General features: G+C 46.0%; 1 protein-coding gene across 2 annotated transcripts in view; it reads left to right on the forward strand.

Annotated features, from left to right (window-relative positions):
• SAE1 (SUMO1 activating enzyme subunit 1) overlaps positions 1-16825 on the forward strand; it is a 90539-nt gene that overhangs the window by 17232 nt on the left and 56482 nt on the right. For both annotated transcript variants that reach the window (XM_010377411.1, XM_010377412.1), the window contains exons 3-5: positions 4420-4593; positions 7124-7266; positions 9955-10054. In XM_010377411.1, the coding sequence (XP_010375713.1) occupies positions 4420-4593; positions 7124-7266; positions 9955-10054 (417 nt within the window). The remainder of the gene's footprint in view (positions 1-4419; positions 4594-7123; positions 7267-9954; positions 10055-16825) is intronic.

Below are 16825 nucleotides of genomic sequence, written 5' to 3' on the forward strand. Positions count from 1 at the left end.
ACAGTCTCACTGTCACCCTTACTGGAATGCAGTGGGCATGATCATGGCTCACTGTAGCCTTAACTTCCTGGGCTCAGGGTATTCTCCCACTTAAGCCTCCCAGTAGCTGGGACTACAGGTGCACACTACCACACCTGACTAATTTTTCGTTTTTTTTTTTTTTTTTTTTTGAGACGGAGTCTCGCTCTGTAGCCCAGGCTGGAGTGCAGTGGCGCGATCTCGGCTCACTGCAAGCTCCGCCTCCCGGGTTCCCACCATTCTCCTGCCTCAGCCTCCCGAGTAGCTGGGACTACAGGCGCCCGCCATCTCGCCCGGCTAGTTTTTTGTATTTTTTAGTAGAGACGGGGTTTCACCGTGTTAGCCAGGGTGGTCTCGATCTGCTGACCTCGTGATCTGCCCGTCTCGGCCTCCCAAAGTGCTGGGATTACAGGCTTGAGCCACCGCGCCCGGCCATTTTTCGTATTTTTTATAGACACTGGGTTTCGTGATATTGCTCAGGCTGGTCTTGAACTTTCTGGGCTCAGCCCTATTTTTGTTGTTGTCTGTCTTTTTGAGGCGGAGTCTCACTTGTCACCCAGGCTAGAGTGCAGTGGCAAGATCTTGGCTCAGTGCAACCTCCGCCTCCTGGGTTCAAGTGATTCTCCTGCCTCAGCCTCACAAGTAGCTAGTATTACAGGTGTGTGCCACCACACCTGGCTAATTTTTGTATTTTTAGTAGAGATGCGGTTTCACCATGTTGGCCAGGCTGGTCTCGAACTTCTGACCTCAAGTGATCCTCCCACCTCAGCCTCCCACACTGCAGTGATTACAGGCATGAGCCACTGTGCCCGACCTCAACTGTATGTTTTTATCTGTGTCCTCGTTTTATATGGGATTCCCACATTCTTGCTCAAGGTCACACAGTTGTTGAGCCAGGGATTTGAATCAAAGATCGAATTCAGCCTGAATTATTTCAGAGCCTTACTGTTAACCATTGTGTGGTGCAGCTTCTCAGCACATAATGAGATCCCTGAAGAAGCAGAATGGGATGGGTCAAGGATACAGGGTTAGCCTGGAATGGGAAGTGGGCCAGCTCATTTTCTTGGAGGAAAAGGTAGTAAGATAGAGAGTGTGCTGTGGATGGTTGGTAGGAGGCGATGAGGGGAGATAACTTCTGTTGAATCTAGTCTTGGTGAAGGTGGCAAGGTTATTTGCAGAGAATAATGGTTCAATTAGTTGTTTGATGTGTGAAGAAATCCTTTGAGAGCAGTATGGAATCTGTAATCTTACTGGTGGCTGTTAGGGGATTATATTATCCTGTCTTTGAGGCTCTGCTCTGCTGATGTTCAGCCTTAGGAGTGAAATAATTCCCATGTTTCAGTTCCCACATCTCTCTTCCTCTCTGAGTTTTTTTTTTTTTTTTTTTTTTTTTTTTTTTTTTTTTTGGAGACGGAGTCTGGCTCTGTTGCCCAGGCTGGAGTGCAGTGGCCAGATCTCAGCTCACTGCAAGCTCTGCCTCCTGGGTTTACGCCATTCTCCTGCCTAAGCCTCCTGAATAGCTGGGACTACAGGCGCCCGCCACCATGCCCGGCTAATTTTTTGTATTTTAAGTAGAGATGGGGTTTCACCGTGTTAGCCAGTATGGTCTCGATCTCCTGACCTCGTGATCCGCCCGTCTCGGCCTCCCAAAGTGCTGGGATTACAGGCTTGAGCCACCGCGCCCGGCCCCCCTCTGAGTTTTAATTGAATTTAAGAGTTCATTAAGAAACTGGATGTGAGGCCGGGCGTGGTGGCTCACTCCTGTAATCCCAGCACTTTGGGAGGCTGAGGTGGGTGGATCACGAAGTCAGGGGATTGGAGACCATCCTGGCTAACACGGTGAAACCCCGTCTCTACTACAAATACAAAAAGGCGCCGAGGGTGGTGGTGGGCGCCTGTAGTCCCACCTACTCATAAGGCTGAGGCAGGGGAATAGTGTGAAGTCTGGAGGCGGAGCTTGTAGTGAGCCAAGATTGTGCGATTGTACTCCAGCCTGGGAGACACCAAGACTCCACCTCAAAAATAAATAAATAAATAAATAAATAAACAAGGCTGGGCGCGGTGTCTCATGTCTGTAATCCCAGCACTTTGGGAGGCAGAGGCGGACGGATCACGAGGAGATCGAGAACATACTGACTAAAACGGTAAAACCCCGTCTCTACTTAAAAAAAAAACAAAAACATTAGCCGGGTGTGGTGGCGGGCGCCTGTAGTCCCAGCTACTCGGGAGGCTGAGGCAGGAGGATGGCGTGAACCCAGGAGGCAGAGCTTGCAGTGAGCCGAGATCGCACCACTGCACTCCAGCCTGGGAGACAGAGCGACTCCCGTCTCAAGGAAGAAACTGGATGTGGTGGCTCACACCTGGCAGCCCAGCTAATTGGGAAGCTGAGGTGGGAAGATCACTTGTGCCCAGGAGTTTGAGGCTGCAGTGTGCTATGATCGTGCCTGCGAATAGCCACTGCACTCTAGCCTGGATGACATAGCCTGTCTATATATATATATTCATTATTATTATTATTTTAAGACAGAGTTTTGCTCTTGTTGCTCAGGCTGGAGTGCAAATGGCACAATCTCAGCTTATTGCAACCTCTGGCTCCCGGGTTCAAGTGATTCTCCTGCCTCAGCCTCTGGAGTAGCTGGGATTACAGGCATGCGCCACCATGCCTGGCTAATTTTTCACCATGTTGGTGAAACATGGTGAGATGGGGTTTCACCATGTTTGTCAAACTGGTCTTGAACTCTGAACCTCAGATGATCCGCCTGCCTCGGCCTCCCAAAGTGCTGGGATTACAAGCGTGAGCCACCGCGCCTGGCCATAGTCTGTCTATATTTTTTAAAAGTTCATTTCAAGCATTGTTAATTTTGTCTGATTTTTGAACTGGTTTGATTTTTTTTCTTTTTTTTTTTTTTTTTTTTTGAGACGGAGTCTTGCTCTGCCACCCAGGCTGGAGTGCAGTGGCCGGATCTCAGCTCACTGCAAGCTCCGCCTCCCGGGTTCACGCCATTCTCCTGTCTCAGCCTCCTGAGTAGCTGGGACTACAGGCGCCCGCCTCATCGCCCGGCTAGTTTTTTGTATTTTTTAGTAGAGACGGGGTTTCACCGTATTAGCCAGGATGGTCTCGATCTCCTGACCTCATGATCCGCCCGTCTCGGCCTCCCAAAGTGCTGGGATTACAGGCTTGAGCCACCGCGCCCGGCCTGATTTTTTTTCTTTTTCTTTTTTTTTTTTTTTAAGTTTTCTCATGAGGTTGCAGTTTTTTGTTATTTTTTGAGAGAGGGCCTCTCTGTGTTGTTCAGACTAGTTTTGAGCTCCTGACCTCAAGCAGTGATCCTCCTGCTTTGGCATCCCAAATTGCTGGGATTACAGATGTGAGCTACTGTGCCAGGCCACACTCCACACTGGTCTACTTTTTTTTCTTTGAGACGGAGTCTTGCTCTGTTGCCCAGGCTGGAGTGCAGTGGTACGATCTCAGCTCACTGCAACTTCCACCTCCCAGGTTCAAGTGATTCTCCTGCTTCAGCCTCCCAAGTAGCTGGGATTACAGGCACACACCACCACACCTGGCTTATTTTTGAATTTTTAGTACAGACGACATTTCACCATGTTGGCCAGGTTGGTCTCGACTCCTGACCTCAGGTATCCACCTGCCTCGGCCTCCCAAAGTGCTGGGATTACAGGTGTGAGCCACTGCGCCCTGCCCACACTGGTCTACTTTTAAACCATTGGAAGACAGAGACTTAATCCTGTAAACTATTGGTGTATTTCCCCAAATGCTTATAGTTGGGCACATGCTAAGCATTTAGTCAATTCTTGCAGTTACAAATTTGCATAGAAGAAGAAAGCATGGATTTTTTTGTTGAGAGTGAATTTTCTTTGTAAACACAAGGGGGTGCTCTTTAACCATCAATGACCAGTTTAAAAAAAGTTTAAAGTCATTTTAAAGCTTTGGAAGGAAGCCTGCATAAGGAAAATTGCTACAGGAACAATAATACATTTTAGGGCCGTGCTCTGTGTTTCATGCCTGTAATCTCAGCACTTTGGGAGGCTGAGGCAGACGGATCACCAGGCCAAGAGATCAAGACTATCCTGGCAAAGTGGTGAAACCCCGTCTCTACTAAAAATACAAACATTAGCTGGGCGTGGTGGTGCGCGCCTGTAGTCCCAGCTACTTGGGTGGCTGAGGCAGGAGGAGAATCGTTTGAACTGGGGAGGCAGAGGTTGCAGTGAGCTGAGATCACGCCACTGCATTCCAGCCTGACGACAGAGCAAGACTCTGTCTCGAAAAAAAAAAAAAATTTAAGTGGTGGGTATTTTAGCTATGCTTTAAAATTTAAAGATTGTCTTTGACATTTATTTTCCCTAAAAATTCAATAATTAAAAAAATACATATATTATTCCTAGGTATCTCCTGAAGATCCTGGAGCTCAGTTCTTGATTCGTACTGGGTCTGTTGGCCGAAATAGGGCTGAAGCCTCTTTGGAGCGAGCTCAGAATCTCAACCCCATGGTGGATGTGAAGGTAGACACTGAGGATATAGAGAAGAAACCAGAGTCATTTTTCACTCAATTTGATGCTGTAAGTTTCTTAATGTAAAATCTGCTGTGGAAAGTAAACAAATTAAGGTGCTAGTTGTGTATACTTTCAAATCCCAAAGCAATCTGAGAGCATTCAAATATCAAATTCTGAGCTTTTTCCCAATAAAATGTATAAGCTGTTCTGTTGTTTAGGCTTAGTATATTGTGTGAATGTGTTGCTAGAAAGGTCCAGTCTGTTGGATCTGCTGTAGCTGTTGGTGACTTGCTGTCTGCTGGCTTCTTCTCTGGGCATATGTTCCCTCAGCCAGGTTTCATCTTTGGTGTTTTGTCTTCCTTCCAGAATCTTTGCACATAACTTTAATCCATGTTATTGCAAATGTTTTCTTCCGAAAACTTGACAAGTTGGTGATTAATTTCTGTGGCAGAGGCATTTTTTTGTTAGAAATATCAAACTACAGCTTGTGTTTTGTCTTAAGAAAAAGCACACCTGATCTTGGTCTATCTATGTCTGTCTGTCTGTTTCTCACAGTCACGTTGACCATGTTGCCATGGATAACTAGAGAACAATTACTGTAGTCATAAGCCAAATGAGGCATATCCAGCCTCATTTGGTTTCACTGCCAAATCTATGCGGAGGTGAAAGGATAAATTAAATTCTTTGTCAATGTCTGCGACCTTTCAGACATAGTTCCCTGCGTTCTGGAAACGCTTAACAAATCTTGAGAACTGTGAAATAGTCATAGATGAGCTACTAGTTTTTCAAATGAAAGGTCCCAGTATGTTATATGAGAGGTTAGAGTTTGGGTTAGGTAGTTCGTTTTTTAACACTTTTTTTTTTGAGATGGAGTTTTGCTCTTGTTGCCCAGACTGGAGTGCAATTGTGCGATCTTGGCTCATTGCAACCTCCGCCTCCTGGGTTCAAGTGATTCTCCTGCCTCAGCCTCACAAGTAACTGGGATTACAGGCATCGACCAACCATGCTTGGCTAATTTTTTGTATTTTTAGTAGAGTTGGGGTTTCACCATGTTGGTCAGGCTGGTCTTGAACTCCTGACCTCAGGTGATCCACTTGCCTCGGCCTCCCAAAGTGATGGGATTACAGGTGTGAGCCACCACACCTGGCCTGTTTTTTACACTTTTCTTTCTTTCTTTCTTTTTTGAGATGGAGTCTCGCTCTGTTGCCCAGGCTGGAGTGCAGTGGCATGATCTCAGCTCACTGCAACCTCCACTTCCCTGGTTTAAGCAGTTCTCTGCCTCAGCCTCCTGTTTTTACACTTTTCTATCTCATATGTGCATCTGTTCAAATATGGGCTTGGAAGGATGGATCATCTGTGCATTTGTCCTGTTTTCTTTTTCCTAGTCCCTTCTATTTTTTAACTTCAGGTATTGGGACACTTTCCATTTGGACATAAGTCTTCATTTTCTTTTCTGTAGTAACCACATTTATTTTATGCCAGGTGTCCCTCGAACTTGTAGAAGTAGAAAGAGGATTTGTTAAAACTGAAGTGTGAGGCCAGTTGATTGTGTAATGCGTGTGCATGGGACCATGTTGTCTGCCTTGCAGGCCGTGTTTGGCTGGTCCTTGCAGGTTTGATAGTTACTTTAGACTCTGCAGGGTTCCATTTGATCAATTGGTTGCATGTTCACCTGTGGATTTCTTACCTTTTAGATGGGATTTTTCCTTGGGTGGCTGCATCCTTTGAAACACCAAAGAAACACATTTCTCTGTGAATGTTATTTCGGTATTCAGGCTGCTAGACAACAGCAAAGAGGGTCTATCAAGTGAAAATGTCCTTTTGTTCAGGAGAAAGCATGTGCAATTTGGAAGTTGTCTTTTGACCATGATCACAAAGCTTCTCCCAGAAAGACAGTATTTTGTGCAGTAGAACTTAGCCATTTCCAATACCTCAGCTTACTGGAATACAACCTGGAGGCCCCAGAGCAACACTGATAATTCCACTGAGTGAATCACCAGTTCATTGTCTAAGCCTGAATGGAAGGTCACTTGGTCTATAACCTTTTCTTTTGTCCTTAAATTCAGATAAAGTTTCACACCGCAATCTGTGGAAAAATGATCTCAACAGGACTTGTTTATCTTCTTTATCTTAACATATCAATCAAAAGGAGGGGGAAGAAAAGTGCTTGTATTTAAACATGACCTTTGGGTCAGTTTAAAAAACTGGTTTTACTTCTCACTGTAGCTTATTTGGATTTTAATAGATTTAACGGTTTAGAAACAACTTGCTAAGTTATTTTTTTCATGAAAACTATGAGATGTGTATATGTTCATGGATTACAGAAAACATTTGTTGAATAGCTTTTACTTTTTAGCTAAACACATTTTATTTTGGCTGCAGAACGTGACAGTCTCATAACTTATATTTTCTACACATTGAAACCTACAACTTTTCTTTTGTCTTCTAGCCATAGGACCCAAAGAACCTGTTGTACCAGTTTGAAACGTGTTTTAAACATGCCCAGAGAGACTGTTCATTAAGATTTATTTAGACATCAGGGCAGTGATTCACGGTATGCAAAACTCACACCCAGCCAATTTCTTTCTTTCTGCAGGTGTGTCTGACTTGCTGCTCCAGGGATGTCATAGTTAAAGTTGACCAGATCTGTCACAAAAATAGCATCAAGTTCTTTACAGGAGATGTTTTTGGCTACCATGGATACACATTTGCCAATCTAGGAGAGCATGAGTTTGTAGAGTAAGTGTTGGGAGAGGCGGGGAGAATGTAACATTTTCTCCTTTTTATACTTTTTTTTAAAAAATTATGTATTTATTTATTTATGTGTAGAGACAGGATCTAAGCTATGTTGTTCAAGCTGGTCTTGAACTCCTGGGCTCAAGTGAGCCTCCCACCTTGGCTTCCCAAAGTTCTGGGATTACAGGCATGAGCCATTGCGCCTAGATGACAACATAACACTTTTCAAAATTTAGTCTTATTTACTGGTAGAAAACAACCATCTAAGGAAATAATTTGATTATAATACTTAGAACATTCTGAAACCAAGTCATTAACAACTTGCCACATACAATAGATTGTAGGTTCAGAATTTTAGGAGGTATGCCCCTGCTCTCCAAAATGATAGACTAAATCTAAAGCCTAAAGCAAGCAGAGTTTTACGGCAATAAAAGTACACCACATGGGTATTTGTTTGATCAGTCTGGGCTTCATGTGGTAAAGTCACATTTTCTGCATAGGGAAGGCTTGCTCTGATTGTAAACATTTGTTCCCCAACTTGGGCTTACATGTTTTCCTTTTTTTTTTTTTTGAGACAGAGTTTTGCTCTTGTTGTCCAGGCTGGAGTGCAGTGGCACACTCTCAGCTCACCTCAACCTCCACCTCCCAGGTTCAAGCGATTCTCCTGCCTTAGCCTTCCCAAGTAGCTGGAATTATAGGCATGCACCACCAAGCCCGGCTAATTTTGTATTTTTAGTAGAGATGGGGTATTTCCATGTGGGTCAGGCTGGTCTCGAACTCCCGACCTCAGGTGATCCGCCCACCTCGGCCTCCCAAAGTGCTGGGATTACAGGCATGAGCCACCGCGCCCGGCCTGCTTACATGTTTTCAAGTTGAGAGATAGTAAAATAAGTACAAAATAGTTAGTTGAGTGACTCTGGAGGAACATTCAGCCAAAGTCTACCTTGGAAAAGGTATCCAGTATCCAGAGAGACTCCTCTGGTAGAACAAACAGACCTCATCCTCTCATGTTGAACATTGAGGCTGCAGAACTTGGTAATTCTCACATGACAGGACTTGCAGTGTTTTGACTTTTTAGTCTCTGGGTGAAAGATGGCAGGTGATCTGTTATTGTAAAACTATATGAGTTAGGTATTTTGGCTGCAGTTTCTGACCACCCCCTCCAAAAAGAAAGACAGGCTCTGTGAGGTAGGAGCTTCCTACCAGGAGACTGAGAACTGTTCTCTTGTTCAGCCTCTCAGGCAAATCACTGAAATTTCTCTGGTCTCCAAGTTTCTTGCCTGTAAAGTCAAGACGGGGGAAGGACAGTCATGTTCCAGACATCTCCTAACTCTACTGTTTTATGGCTTTAGGATAATCTAGTTCTTTGGGCATATTATTATTATTTATTTTTTAGAGACGGAGTTTTGCTTTTGTTGCCCAGGCTGGAGTGCAGTGGCGCGATCTTGGCTCACAACCACCTCTGCCTCCTGGGTTCAAGCTATTCTCCTGCCTCAGCCTCTGGAGTAGCTGGGATTACAGGCATGCGCCACCACGCCCGGCTAATTTTGTATTTTTAGTAGTGACAGGGTTTCTCCATGTTGGTCAGGCTGGTCTCGAACTCCGGACCTCAGGTGATCCACCCACCTCGGCCTCCCTAAGCGCTGGGATTACAGGCATGAGCCACCGCACCCGGCTATTATTTTTGAGATGGAGTTTTGCTCTTATCACCCAGGCTAGAGTACAATGGCACAATCTTGACTCACTGCAACCTCCACCTCCCGGATTCAAGTTATTATCCTGCTTCAGCCTCCGGAGCAGCTGGGACTGCAGGCGCCCACCACCATGCCCAGCTAATTTTTGTATTTCTGGTAGAGACGGGATTTCACTGTGTTGGCCAGGCTGGTCTCGAACTCCTGACCTCAGGTGGTCCACCCACCTCAGCCTCCCAAAGTGCTGGGATTACAAACGTGAGCCACTGTGCCTGGCTTATTTGGGCATATTATAAAGAAGTCATAGTAGTGGAAAGCAGTCCAGATTATTTTAACATAAGCTGCCCACAGCAGAGGGGCAAAATTAAGTTTGGCATTTTTTTTTTTTTTTCTGAGACGGAGTTTCACTCAGTTGCCCAGGCTGGAGTATAGTGGCGTGATCTCAGCTCATTGCAACCTCCGCCTCCTGGGTTCAGGCAATTCTTCTGCCTCAGCCTTGCGAGTAGCTGGGATTACAGGTGCACGCCACCATGCCCGACTAATTTTTTGTACTGTTCGTAGAGATGGGGTTTCGCCATGTTAGCCAGGCCAGTCTCAAGCCCTTGAACTCAAGTGATCTGCCTGCCTTGGCCTCCCAAAGTGCTGGGATTACAAGCGTGAGCCACTGCACCCGGCCAAGTTTGGCTATTTATTTCATGATTCAAGTAGAGTCTTTACAAAGTAATCACTTTGATTTATTGAGAGCAGCTGTGTGCCTGGCAGTGTGCTAAGCAATGTATGCTGCTGTGTTTTTCCCACGGTAATTTCCTGAGTGCCCAACAGTGTGAGTACCAGACTCATCACGTTATCAATGGCAGAGCTGGGATTTGAACCGAGATCTGACTCCAAAGCTTTTGCCCCTAACCACCATCCCAATCTGTGACCTGGAGAGGCTTTTTTTGATTCCAGTAGCATGATTCCTAGGGTAAAAATTACATTCCCTCCCCTTGTCACCCTCTAGGGAGAAAACTAAAGTTGCCAAAGTTAGCCAAGGAGTAGAAGATGGGCCTGATACCAAGAGAGCAAAACTTGATTCTTCTGAGACAACGATGGTCAAAAAGGTATGTGTAATGTGGGGGCAGAGGTCAGAAACCCTAGGGCCTTGGAGGGGACGGGCAATTATGATTGAAAAGGAGACGAGAAAGCACTTCTGGAAGGGGTGGGGCGAGTGCTTGTCCCAGCTAAAGGGAGACTGCCACAGCTTAGTGTCAGCCAGCTGTTGCTGTGAGGGAATGTGGGCCCAGTGATTCCAGATGGGATTTTTCAAGACAATGAGAAATGCAAACTTTTGTAGGCTCTGTCCCAAACTTTGTGTGTGTGTGTGTGAGTGCGTGAGAGAATTTTTTTCTTGTCGCTCAGGCTGGAGTGCAGTGGCATGATCTCGGCTCACTACAGCCTCAACCTCCTGGGTTCAAGCAATTCTCCTGCCTCATCCTCCCAAGTAGCACCCCCGGCTAATTTTTTTTGTATTTTTTAGTAGAGACAGGGTTTCGCCATGTTGGCCAGGCTGGTCTTGAACTCCTGACCTCAGGTGATCCACACGCCTTGGCCTCCCAAAGTGCTGGGATTGCAGGCGTGAGCCACTGTGCCTGGCTCCAAATTTTTTTCTTTTCTTTTCTTTTCTTTTTTTTTTTTTTGAGATGAAGTCTCGCCGTGTCCAGGCTGGAGTGGTGCAATCTCAGCTCACTGCAACCTCCGCCTCCCAGGTTCAGGAGTTTTTCTTGCCTCGGCCTCCCGAGTATCTGGGACTAGAGGCGTGTGCCACCACACCCAGCTAATTTTTGTATTTTCAGTAGAGACGGGATTCCACCATGTTGGCCAGGATGGTCTTTATCTCTTGACCTCGTGATCCACCTGCCTCAGCCCCCATCAAAGTGCTGGGATTACAGGCATGAGCCACCATGCCCGACCAGAAGTGTTTTTTTTTTTTTTTAAGTGGCAAAACACCAGCCCCGGTTACAATAGCAAGACCCCGTGTCTACAAAAAAAAAAATGTAAAAATGTGTCTGGTGTGGTGAGCACCTGTAGGCCCAGCTACTCAGAGGCTGAGCGTGGAGGATTGCTTGAGCCTGGGAGGTGGAGGCTGCAGTGAGCCATGGTCACACCACTGCAGCCCAGCCTGGGCAACAGAGCAAGATCCTGTCTAAAACAACAAAAAAAAGGCAAAACAAAAAGTTTTTTGTATTTTCTCTGCTAAAAATACAAAAATTAGCCGGGCAAGGTGGTGCGTGCCTGTAGTCCCAGCTACTCAGGAGGCTGAGGCAGGAGAATAGCCTGAACCCGGGAGGCAGAGGTTGCAGTGAGCCGAGACAGCAGCACTGAACTGCAGTCTGGCGACAGAGCGAGACTGTCTCAAAAAAAAAAAGTTTTCTTTGCCTGTTTTTTCCTTTTACCAAACAACCTTTAGTAAGAAAAGTCTTTCAATGTTGACAGGTGTTATCAGATTCATAGTTGTTAATGTAGTTTATATTAGGGTGCTCAGCCTCTATTTGGATCAGGTGCAATAATTACATTTATAGAAAGGAGTGAAGAAGGGGTCAGAAGATGATGGTTTCTGTAGCTAGTGCTGGAATCTGAGATGGGAACCATGCGATGGGGAAAGCAAGATGAAGGGGCCAGAATTGGTTTCATTGAACTGAGAGGAAAGACATGACCAAGCCCATATTTACCCTTTGCTTTGTAGATTTAAATGTTGAGAAAGAAAAACAGTTGGTCAGAACGTTGAGTTAAATTACACTAACGAGGGGATTCTAAAGAGTTCAGAAACCACAAAAGAGACTGCAGAAAACCACAAAAGTGGAACTCTCAGACTCTCCAGCAAGGCGGCATTGGAGATTTTCTTTCTTTTTTGTGTTTGTGTTGGAGTAGTTTGGTGCTGTAAGTGTGATACAGAGGAATTAAGCCCTAATTTTAGTGTCTATTCACAGAACCGTAATTATCCAGAGTGAACCTTGGTGTTTTGGCCAAAACTTGGGTCCCTTTCTTTCTGCCTTTCTTTCTTTTTGAGGCCCCGTCAAGATTTATCTGAATAGCTCCGTGAATTTGGTGGGGGGGAGATAAATTGTTAACAAACGGAGGAGTACAAAAGCTGCTTTGTGGGTGCTGTCAGTTTATAAATCACACCCTCTTATAAGTGTGACACTTGGCCTTGGTGTGAAGGGTTTTATGGCTTAAGGGCCTTCTCTGATTGAGGCGGGTCTTTCACATTCAAATGGAGAGAGTGCCTAGCTTTGTTAGCCATTCACAGCTGGAAGTTTCCCTGGAGTCAGTTCTGATGGTGCCCACTGGGGTGGGTCTGGAAACCTTTTGGGAACCACTTTATGTTGCTATGAGGAGAATGTAGGCAGCCCAGGCCTTTGCCTACCATTACGGAGGGCCCTACAGGCACAGAGGTTTTTGTGCAGCCTCTTCCTTCGTGGAGCTGAGCTGGAAGGTATCAAAATATTCCCCAGCTGACATTGTTAGTCAGCTGTTACACTTGAACAATTCAGGCTCGGATTCCAACCCCAAGCCCTTAAGGTTACGAGGCATTCAGTGCATTCCTGTTGATAATCCCCGGGATTCCAAACCTTGCCTTTGTGTGGCTTCACCAAGGGCCCTGCGGACGGACTGGGCTGGACTGGGTTTTGGCCATGGCTTTGTCACTTTGCAATAACATGCCTCCTTCCGTTTTGGTACAGATGGCCCTGTGATTTCAAGGTTCTCTTCCAACGCCAAAGATTACTTGATTCTGATGCTGCCGTTTTGCCTAATTGTACAGAATAACTAGTTGGGTTGTGCTCAGAGAGTGCAGGGTAGGGGTGGGGAAGCAGCCACTTCCTGTTTCCTGTGAAAGGTTTTCTGGTTAGGGTTCCCTTCCCCTCCCCCTTTCCCTAGGTTTAATCAAAGGTTGTAAAGCCACTTTTGCTTCAAGGTACACTTTGTGCTCCTAAATTAGTAACGTTAAAAAACAAAAAGGAAAAACAGCCTGTGGTTTTCACACCCTCTAGGAAGCTGGTGGGCCTTTCTAGCACCTGTGCCATTCTGATAAATAAGGCCTTAAGAAAATGCCTTTTCCAGAAATAGGTGCTCAGTAGTTTGTTTGCTTTCTTTGGTGCCCAGGAGAATATTTGATACGGATTTCGTCACAATTAGGTCTCGGGCACAAGCCTCACGTGGACACTGACGTTCAGAAGACAGAGGAGGCCGGGCGCGGTGGCTCACGCCTGTAATCCCAGCACTTTGGGAGGCCGAGGCAGGCGGATCACAAGGTCAGGAGATCGAGACCACGGTGAAACCCCATCTCTACTAAAAAAATACAAAAAATTAGCTGGACACGGTGGCGGGCGCCTGTAGTCCCAGCTACTAGGGAGGCTGAGGCAGGAGAATGGCGTGAACCCAGGAGGCGGAGCTTGCAGTGAGCCAAGATCGCGCCACTGCACTCCAGCCTGGTGGACAGAGTGAGACTCCGTCTCAAAAAAAAAAAGAAGAAGACAGAGGAGAGAGCAATGAGGTGGTGGTGAGGAAGTGGCCACAAAGGTTTCCCAGAGAAAGAGTTGTTTGTGTTGGCACGTGAGGGACAAACTTTCCAGGCACCAGAGCCCGGAGCAGTGCTCCGTCTGAGGAAGTAGGATAAACTGAAAGACTGATGTAGGGGCAGAGTTGCTCTGGCTGCCCTGACTGCCACAGCCAGCTCTTTCTGTAAGTTGCAGAATGCCTACTGTGTGCAAGGCACAGTGTTGAGCGCAGGGAATCACATCCAGTCTTGTCCACACCTACAGCTGATAAAGAAGCTACAGAAATTAAGTGACCTGACCAAAGTCACACAGCTGTGGAAGAAGGCGAGAGCATAGACAGTGGGTACGGGCATAGGCTCACCCTATGATTTACAAAGAAGGATCCCCCTGAAGTTTCTAGGGTAACGTGACATATTAGGAGGATTGTAGGATAAAATGTATGAACATCGGGATCATTCTGGAAAACCTTTAGGGTAAAAGGCCACTGTCATGCTCCCATGTTTACGTTTCTTTATTGTGAGTTATTTGTGTTAGGTGCTGCCAGAGATGATGAGATGCCTGACAGTGGTTACTCTCTAATAGCTCTTTTTTTTTTTTTTTGAGGTGGAGTCTCGCTCTGTCACCCGGTCTGGAGTGCAGTGGCCAGATCTCAGCTCACTGCAAGCTCCGCCTCCCGGGTTTATGCCATTCTGCTGCCTCAGCCTCCCGAGTAGCTGGGACTACAGGCGCCTGCCACCTCGCCCAGCTAGTTTTTGTATTTTTAGTAGAGACGGGGTTTCACAGTGTTAGCCAGGATGGTCTCGATCTCCTGACCTCGTGATCCGCCCGTCTCGGCCTCCCAAAGTGCTGGGATTACAGGCTTGAGCCACCGCACCCGGCCTCTCTAATAGCTCTTTAAAAATTAAAGACAAAGTAGGATTTGTTCCTGACTGCACCAGAAATACAGATTTAATTTTATTTCTGCTCCTGAAATAGGTGACTAATTTGGAGTACTATTAATACTCTTTTCGTGAATTAGTTGAGAAATTACACAGTTGAGGAGTAATTCATTCTTTTGACTCCCTCTTTCTGAGCAATTTGTTGACAACCTTATCTTCTCCCACACCCGTCATTAAAGAAACAGTCGAGTTCTTTATTTTTCATGTGGTACCTTGGTTTCCACTGCTGATGGCCCTTGAGATTGATTGTGTCTGTCTCCCCCCTTCCATTTTAAGCTCCATAGGAGAAAGGCAGTCTTGTTCACTGCTAGACTCCTAGTCCAGTGTCTAGCACAGTCATATCCAGGGAATATTTGTTCAGTGTACTGGTGGCTGTTAACTGCAGCATAATCCAACAACCCTGGAGGAAATTATTTTCTACCTTTTTTTTTTCTTTGAAGCAAGGTCTCACTACTCTGTCACCCAGGCTGAAGTGCAGTGGTTCAAACACTGCTCACTGCAACCTCCCAAGTAGCTGGAATTACAGACATCCACTACACCTGGCTAATTTTTAATTTTTAAAAATTGTTACTATTTCTGAGATGGAGTCTTGCTCTGTCACCCACGCTAGAGTGCACTGACACAATCTCGGCTCACTGCAGCCTGTGCCTCCTGGGATCAAGCAATTCTCCTGTCTCAGCCTCCGGAGTAGCTGAGACTGCAGGTGTGCGCCACCACACTTGGCTAATTTTTGTGTTTTTAGTAGAGACGGTATTTCTCCATATTGGCCAGGCTGGTCTCAAACTCCTGACCTCAAGTGATTCGCCCACCTCGGCCTCCCAAAGTACTGGGGTTATAGGCATGAGCCACAACTACCAGCCTGATTATTTCCATTTTAAAAAAGAATAATTGAAGTGACCTTCTTTGTTACCTATGAAATGAATTAACCTTCTAGTATATTAATTCTCATGGTTTAGGTTATTTGAGCTAAGCTGAGAGAACAGAATACCAAAGAAGACAATAGACTTGCCCAGAAATATTTAGAAGTAAGTCATCCAGTGGAACCCTCAGACCAGAGAGGTCCAAAATCCTGGCCTTTTGTTTTTTGTTTGTTTCTTTGTTTGTTTTTTTCTTTTTGAGATGGAGTCTCGCTCTGTCATCAGGATGGAGTGTAGTGGCATGATCTCAGCTCACTGCAACTTCCGCCTCCCGGGTTTAAGCGATTCTCCTGCCTCAGCCTTCTGAGTAATTGGGACTACAGGTGTGTGCCACCATGCCCAGCTAATTTTTGTATTTTTGTTTTTGTTTTTTGAAGTGGAGTCTCACTCTGTTGCCCAGGCTGGAGTGTAGTGACACAATCTCAGCTCACTGCAAGCTCCACCTCCTGGGTTCATGCCGTTCTCCTGCCTCAGCCTCCTGAGTAGCTGGGTCTACAGGCGCCCGCCACCATGCCTGGCTAATTTATTTATTTTTTTTTTTTGAGACGGAGTCTCGCTCTGTCGCCCAGGCTGGAGTGCAGTGGCCGGATCTCAGCTCACTGCAAGCTCCGCCTCCCAGGTTTACGCCATTCTCCTGCCTCAGCCTCCGAGTAGCTGGGACTACAGGCACCCGCCACCTCGCCCGGCTAGTTTTTTGTATTTTTTAGTAGAGACGGGGTTTCACCGTGTTAGCCAGGATGGTCTCGATCTCCTGACCTCGTGATCTGCCCGCCTCGGCCTCCCAAAGTGCTGGGATTACAAGAGTGAGCCACCACTCCTGGCCAATCCTGCTAATTATTAATCAGAACTACTTGGTTCAAAGGAGTGGAGATAGGGCAACGAGGGGTGTAAATTTGCAGAGTTAGGTGGAATGCTGATAGCAAATTTTCCAGGTCGGAGAGTTAGTTGGGGTGGGGGATACTAATGTTAGCTTATCTATCTATATTTAATCTTATATATTATTTATTTTTGAGATAGGATGTAACTCTGTAGCCCAGGCTGGAGTGTGGTGGCACGAACGCAGCTCACTGCAGCCTTGAAATCCTGGGCTAAAGGATCCTCCCACTCACCTCAAGGTAGCTGGAACTGCAGGCGTGTGCCACCATGCCCTGCTAAGTTTTTCGGGTTTTTTTTTTTTTTTTTTTTTTAATGAATTATCTTCCTGTGTTGCCCAGGCTGATCTCAAGCTCCTGGCCTCAAGCGATCCTTTTGCCTTGACCTCCCAAAGTGCTGAGATTATAGGCATGAGTTACTGTACCCGGCCTATATATTTTTTTATTGTGACATTTCATGCACAAAAGAAGATACGCAACATCCATGCAGATAACAGAACAAAATAAACACTATCCACTTTAAAAACACAAACATTTTTAGTACTTTTGTACCAATCTGTCTGCTGCTTCTCTATCTTCTATTTCTTCTCCCTGTGCCCTCACCAGGTA

The sequence above is a fragment of the Rhinopithecus roxellana genome, chromosome 12, assembly GCF_007565055.1.
Source record: "Rhinopithecus roxellana isolate Shanxi Qingling chromosome 12, ASM756505v1, whole genome shotgun sequence".
In the NCBI taxonomy this organism is placed as follows: domain Eukaryota; kingdom Metazoa; phylum Chordata; class Mammalia; order Primates; family Cercopithecidae; genus Rhinopithecus; species Rhinopithecus roxellana.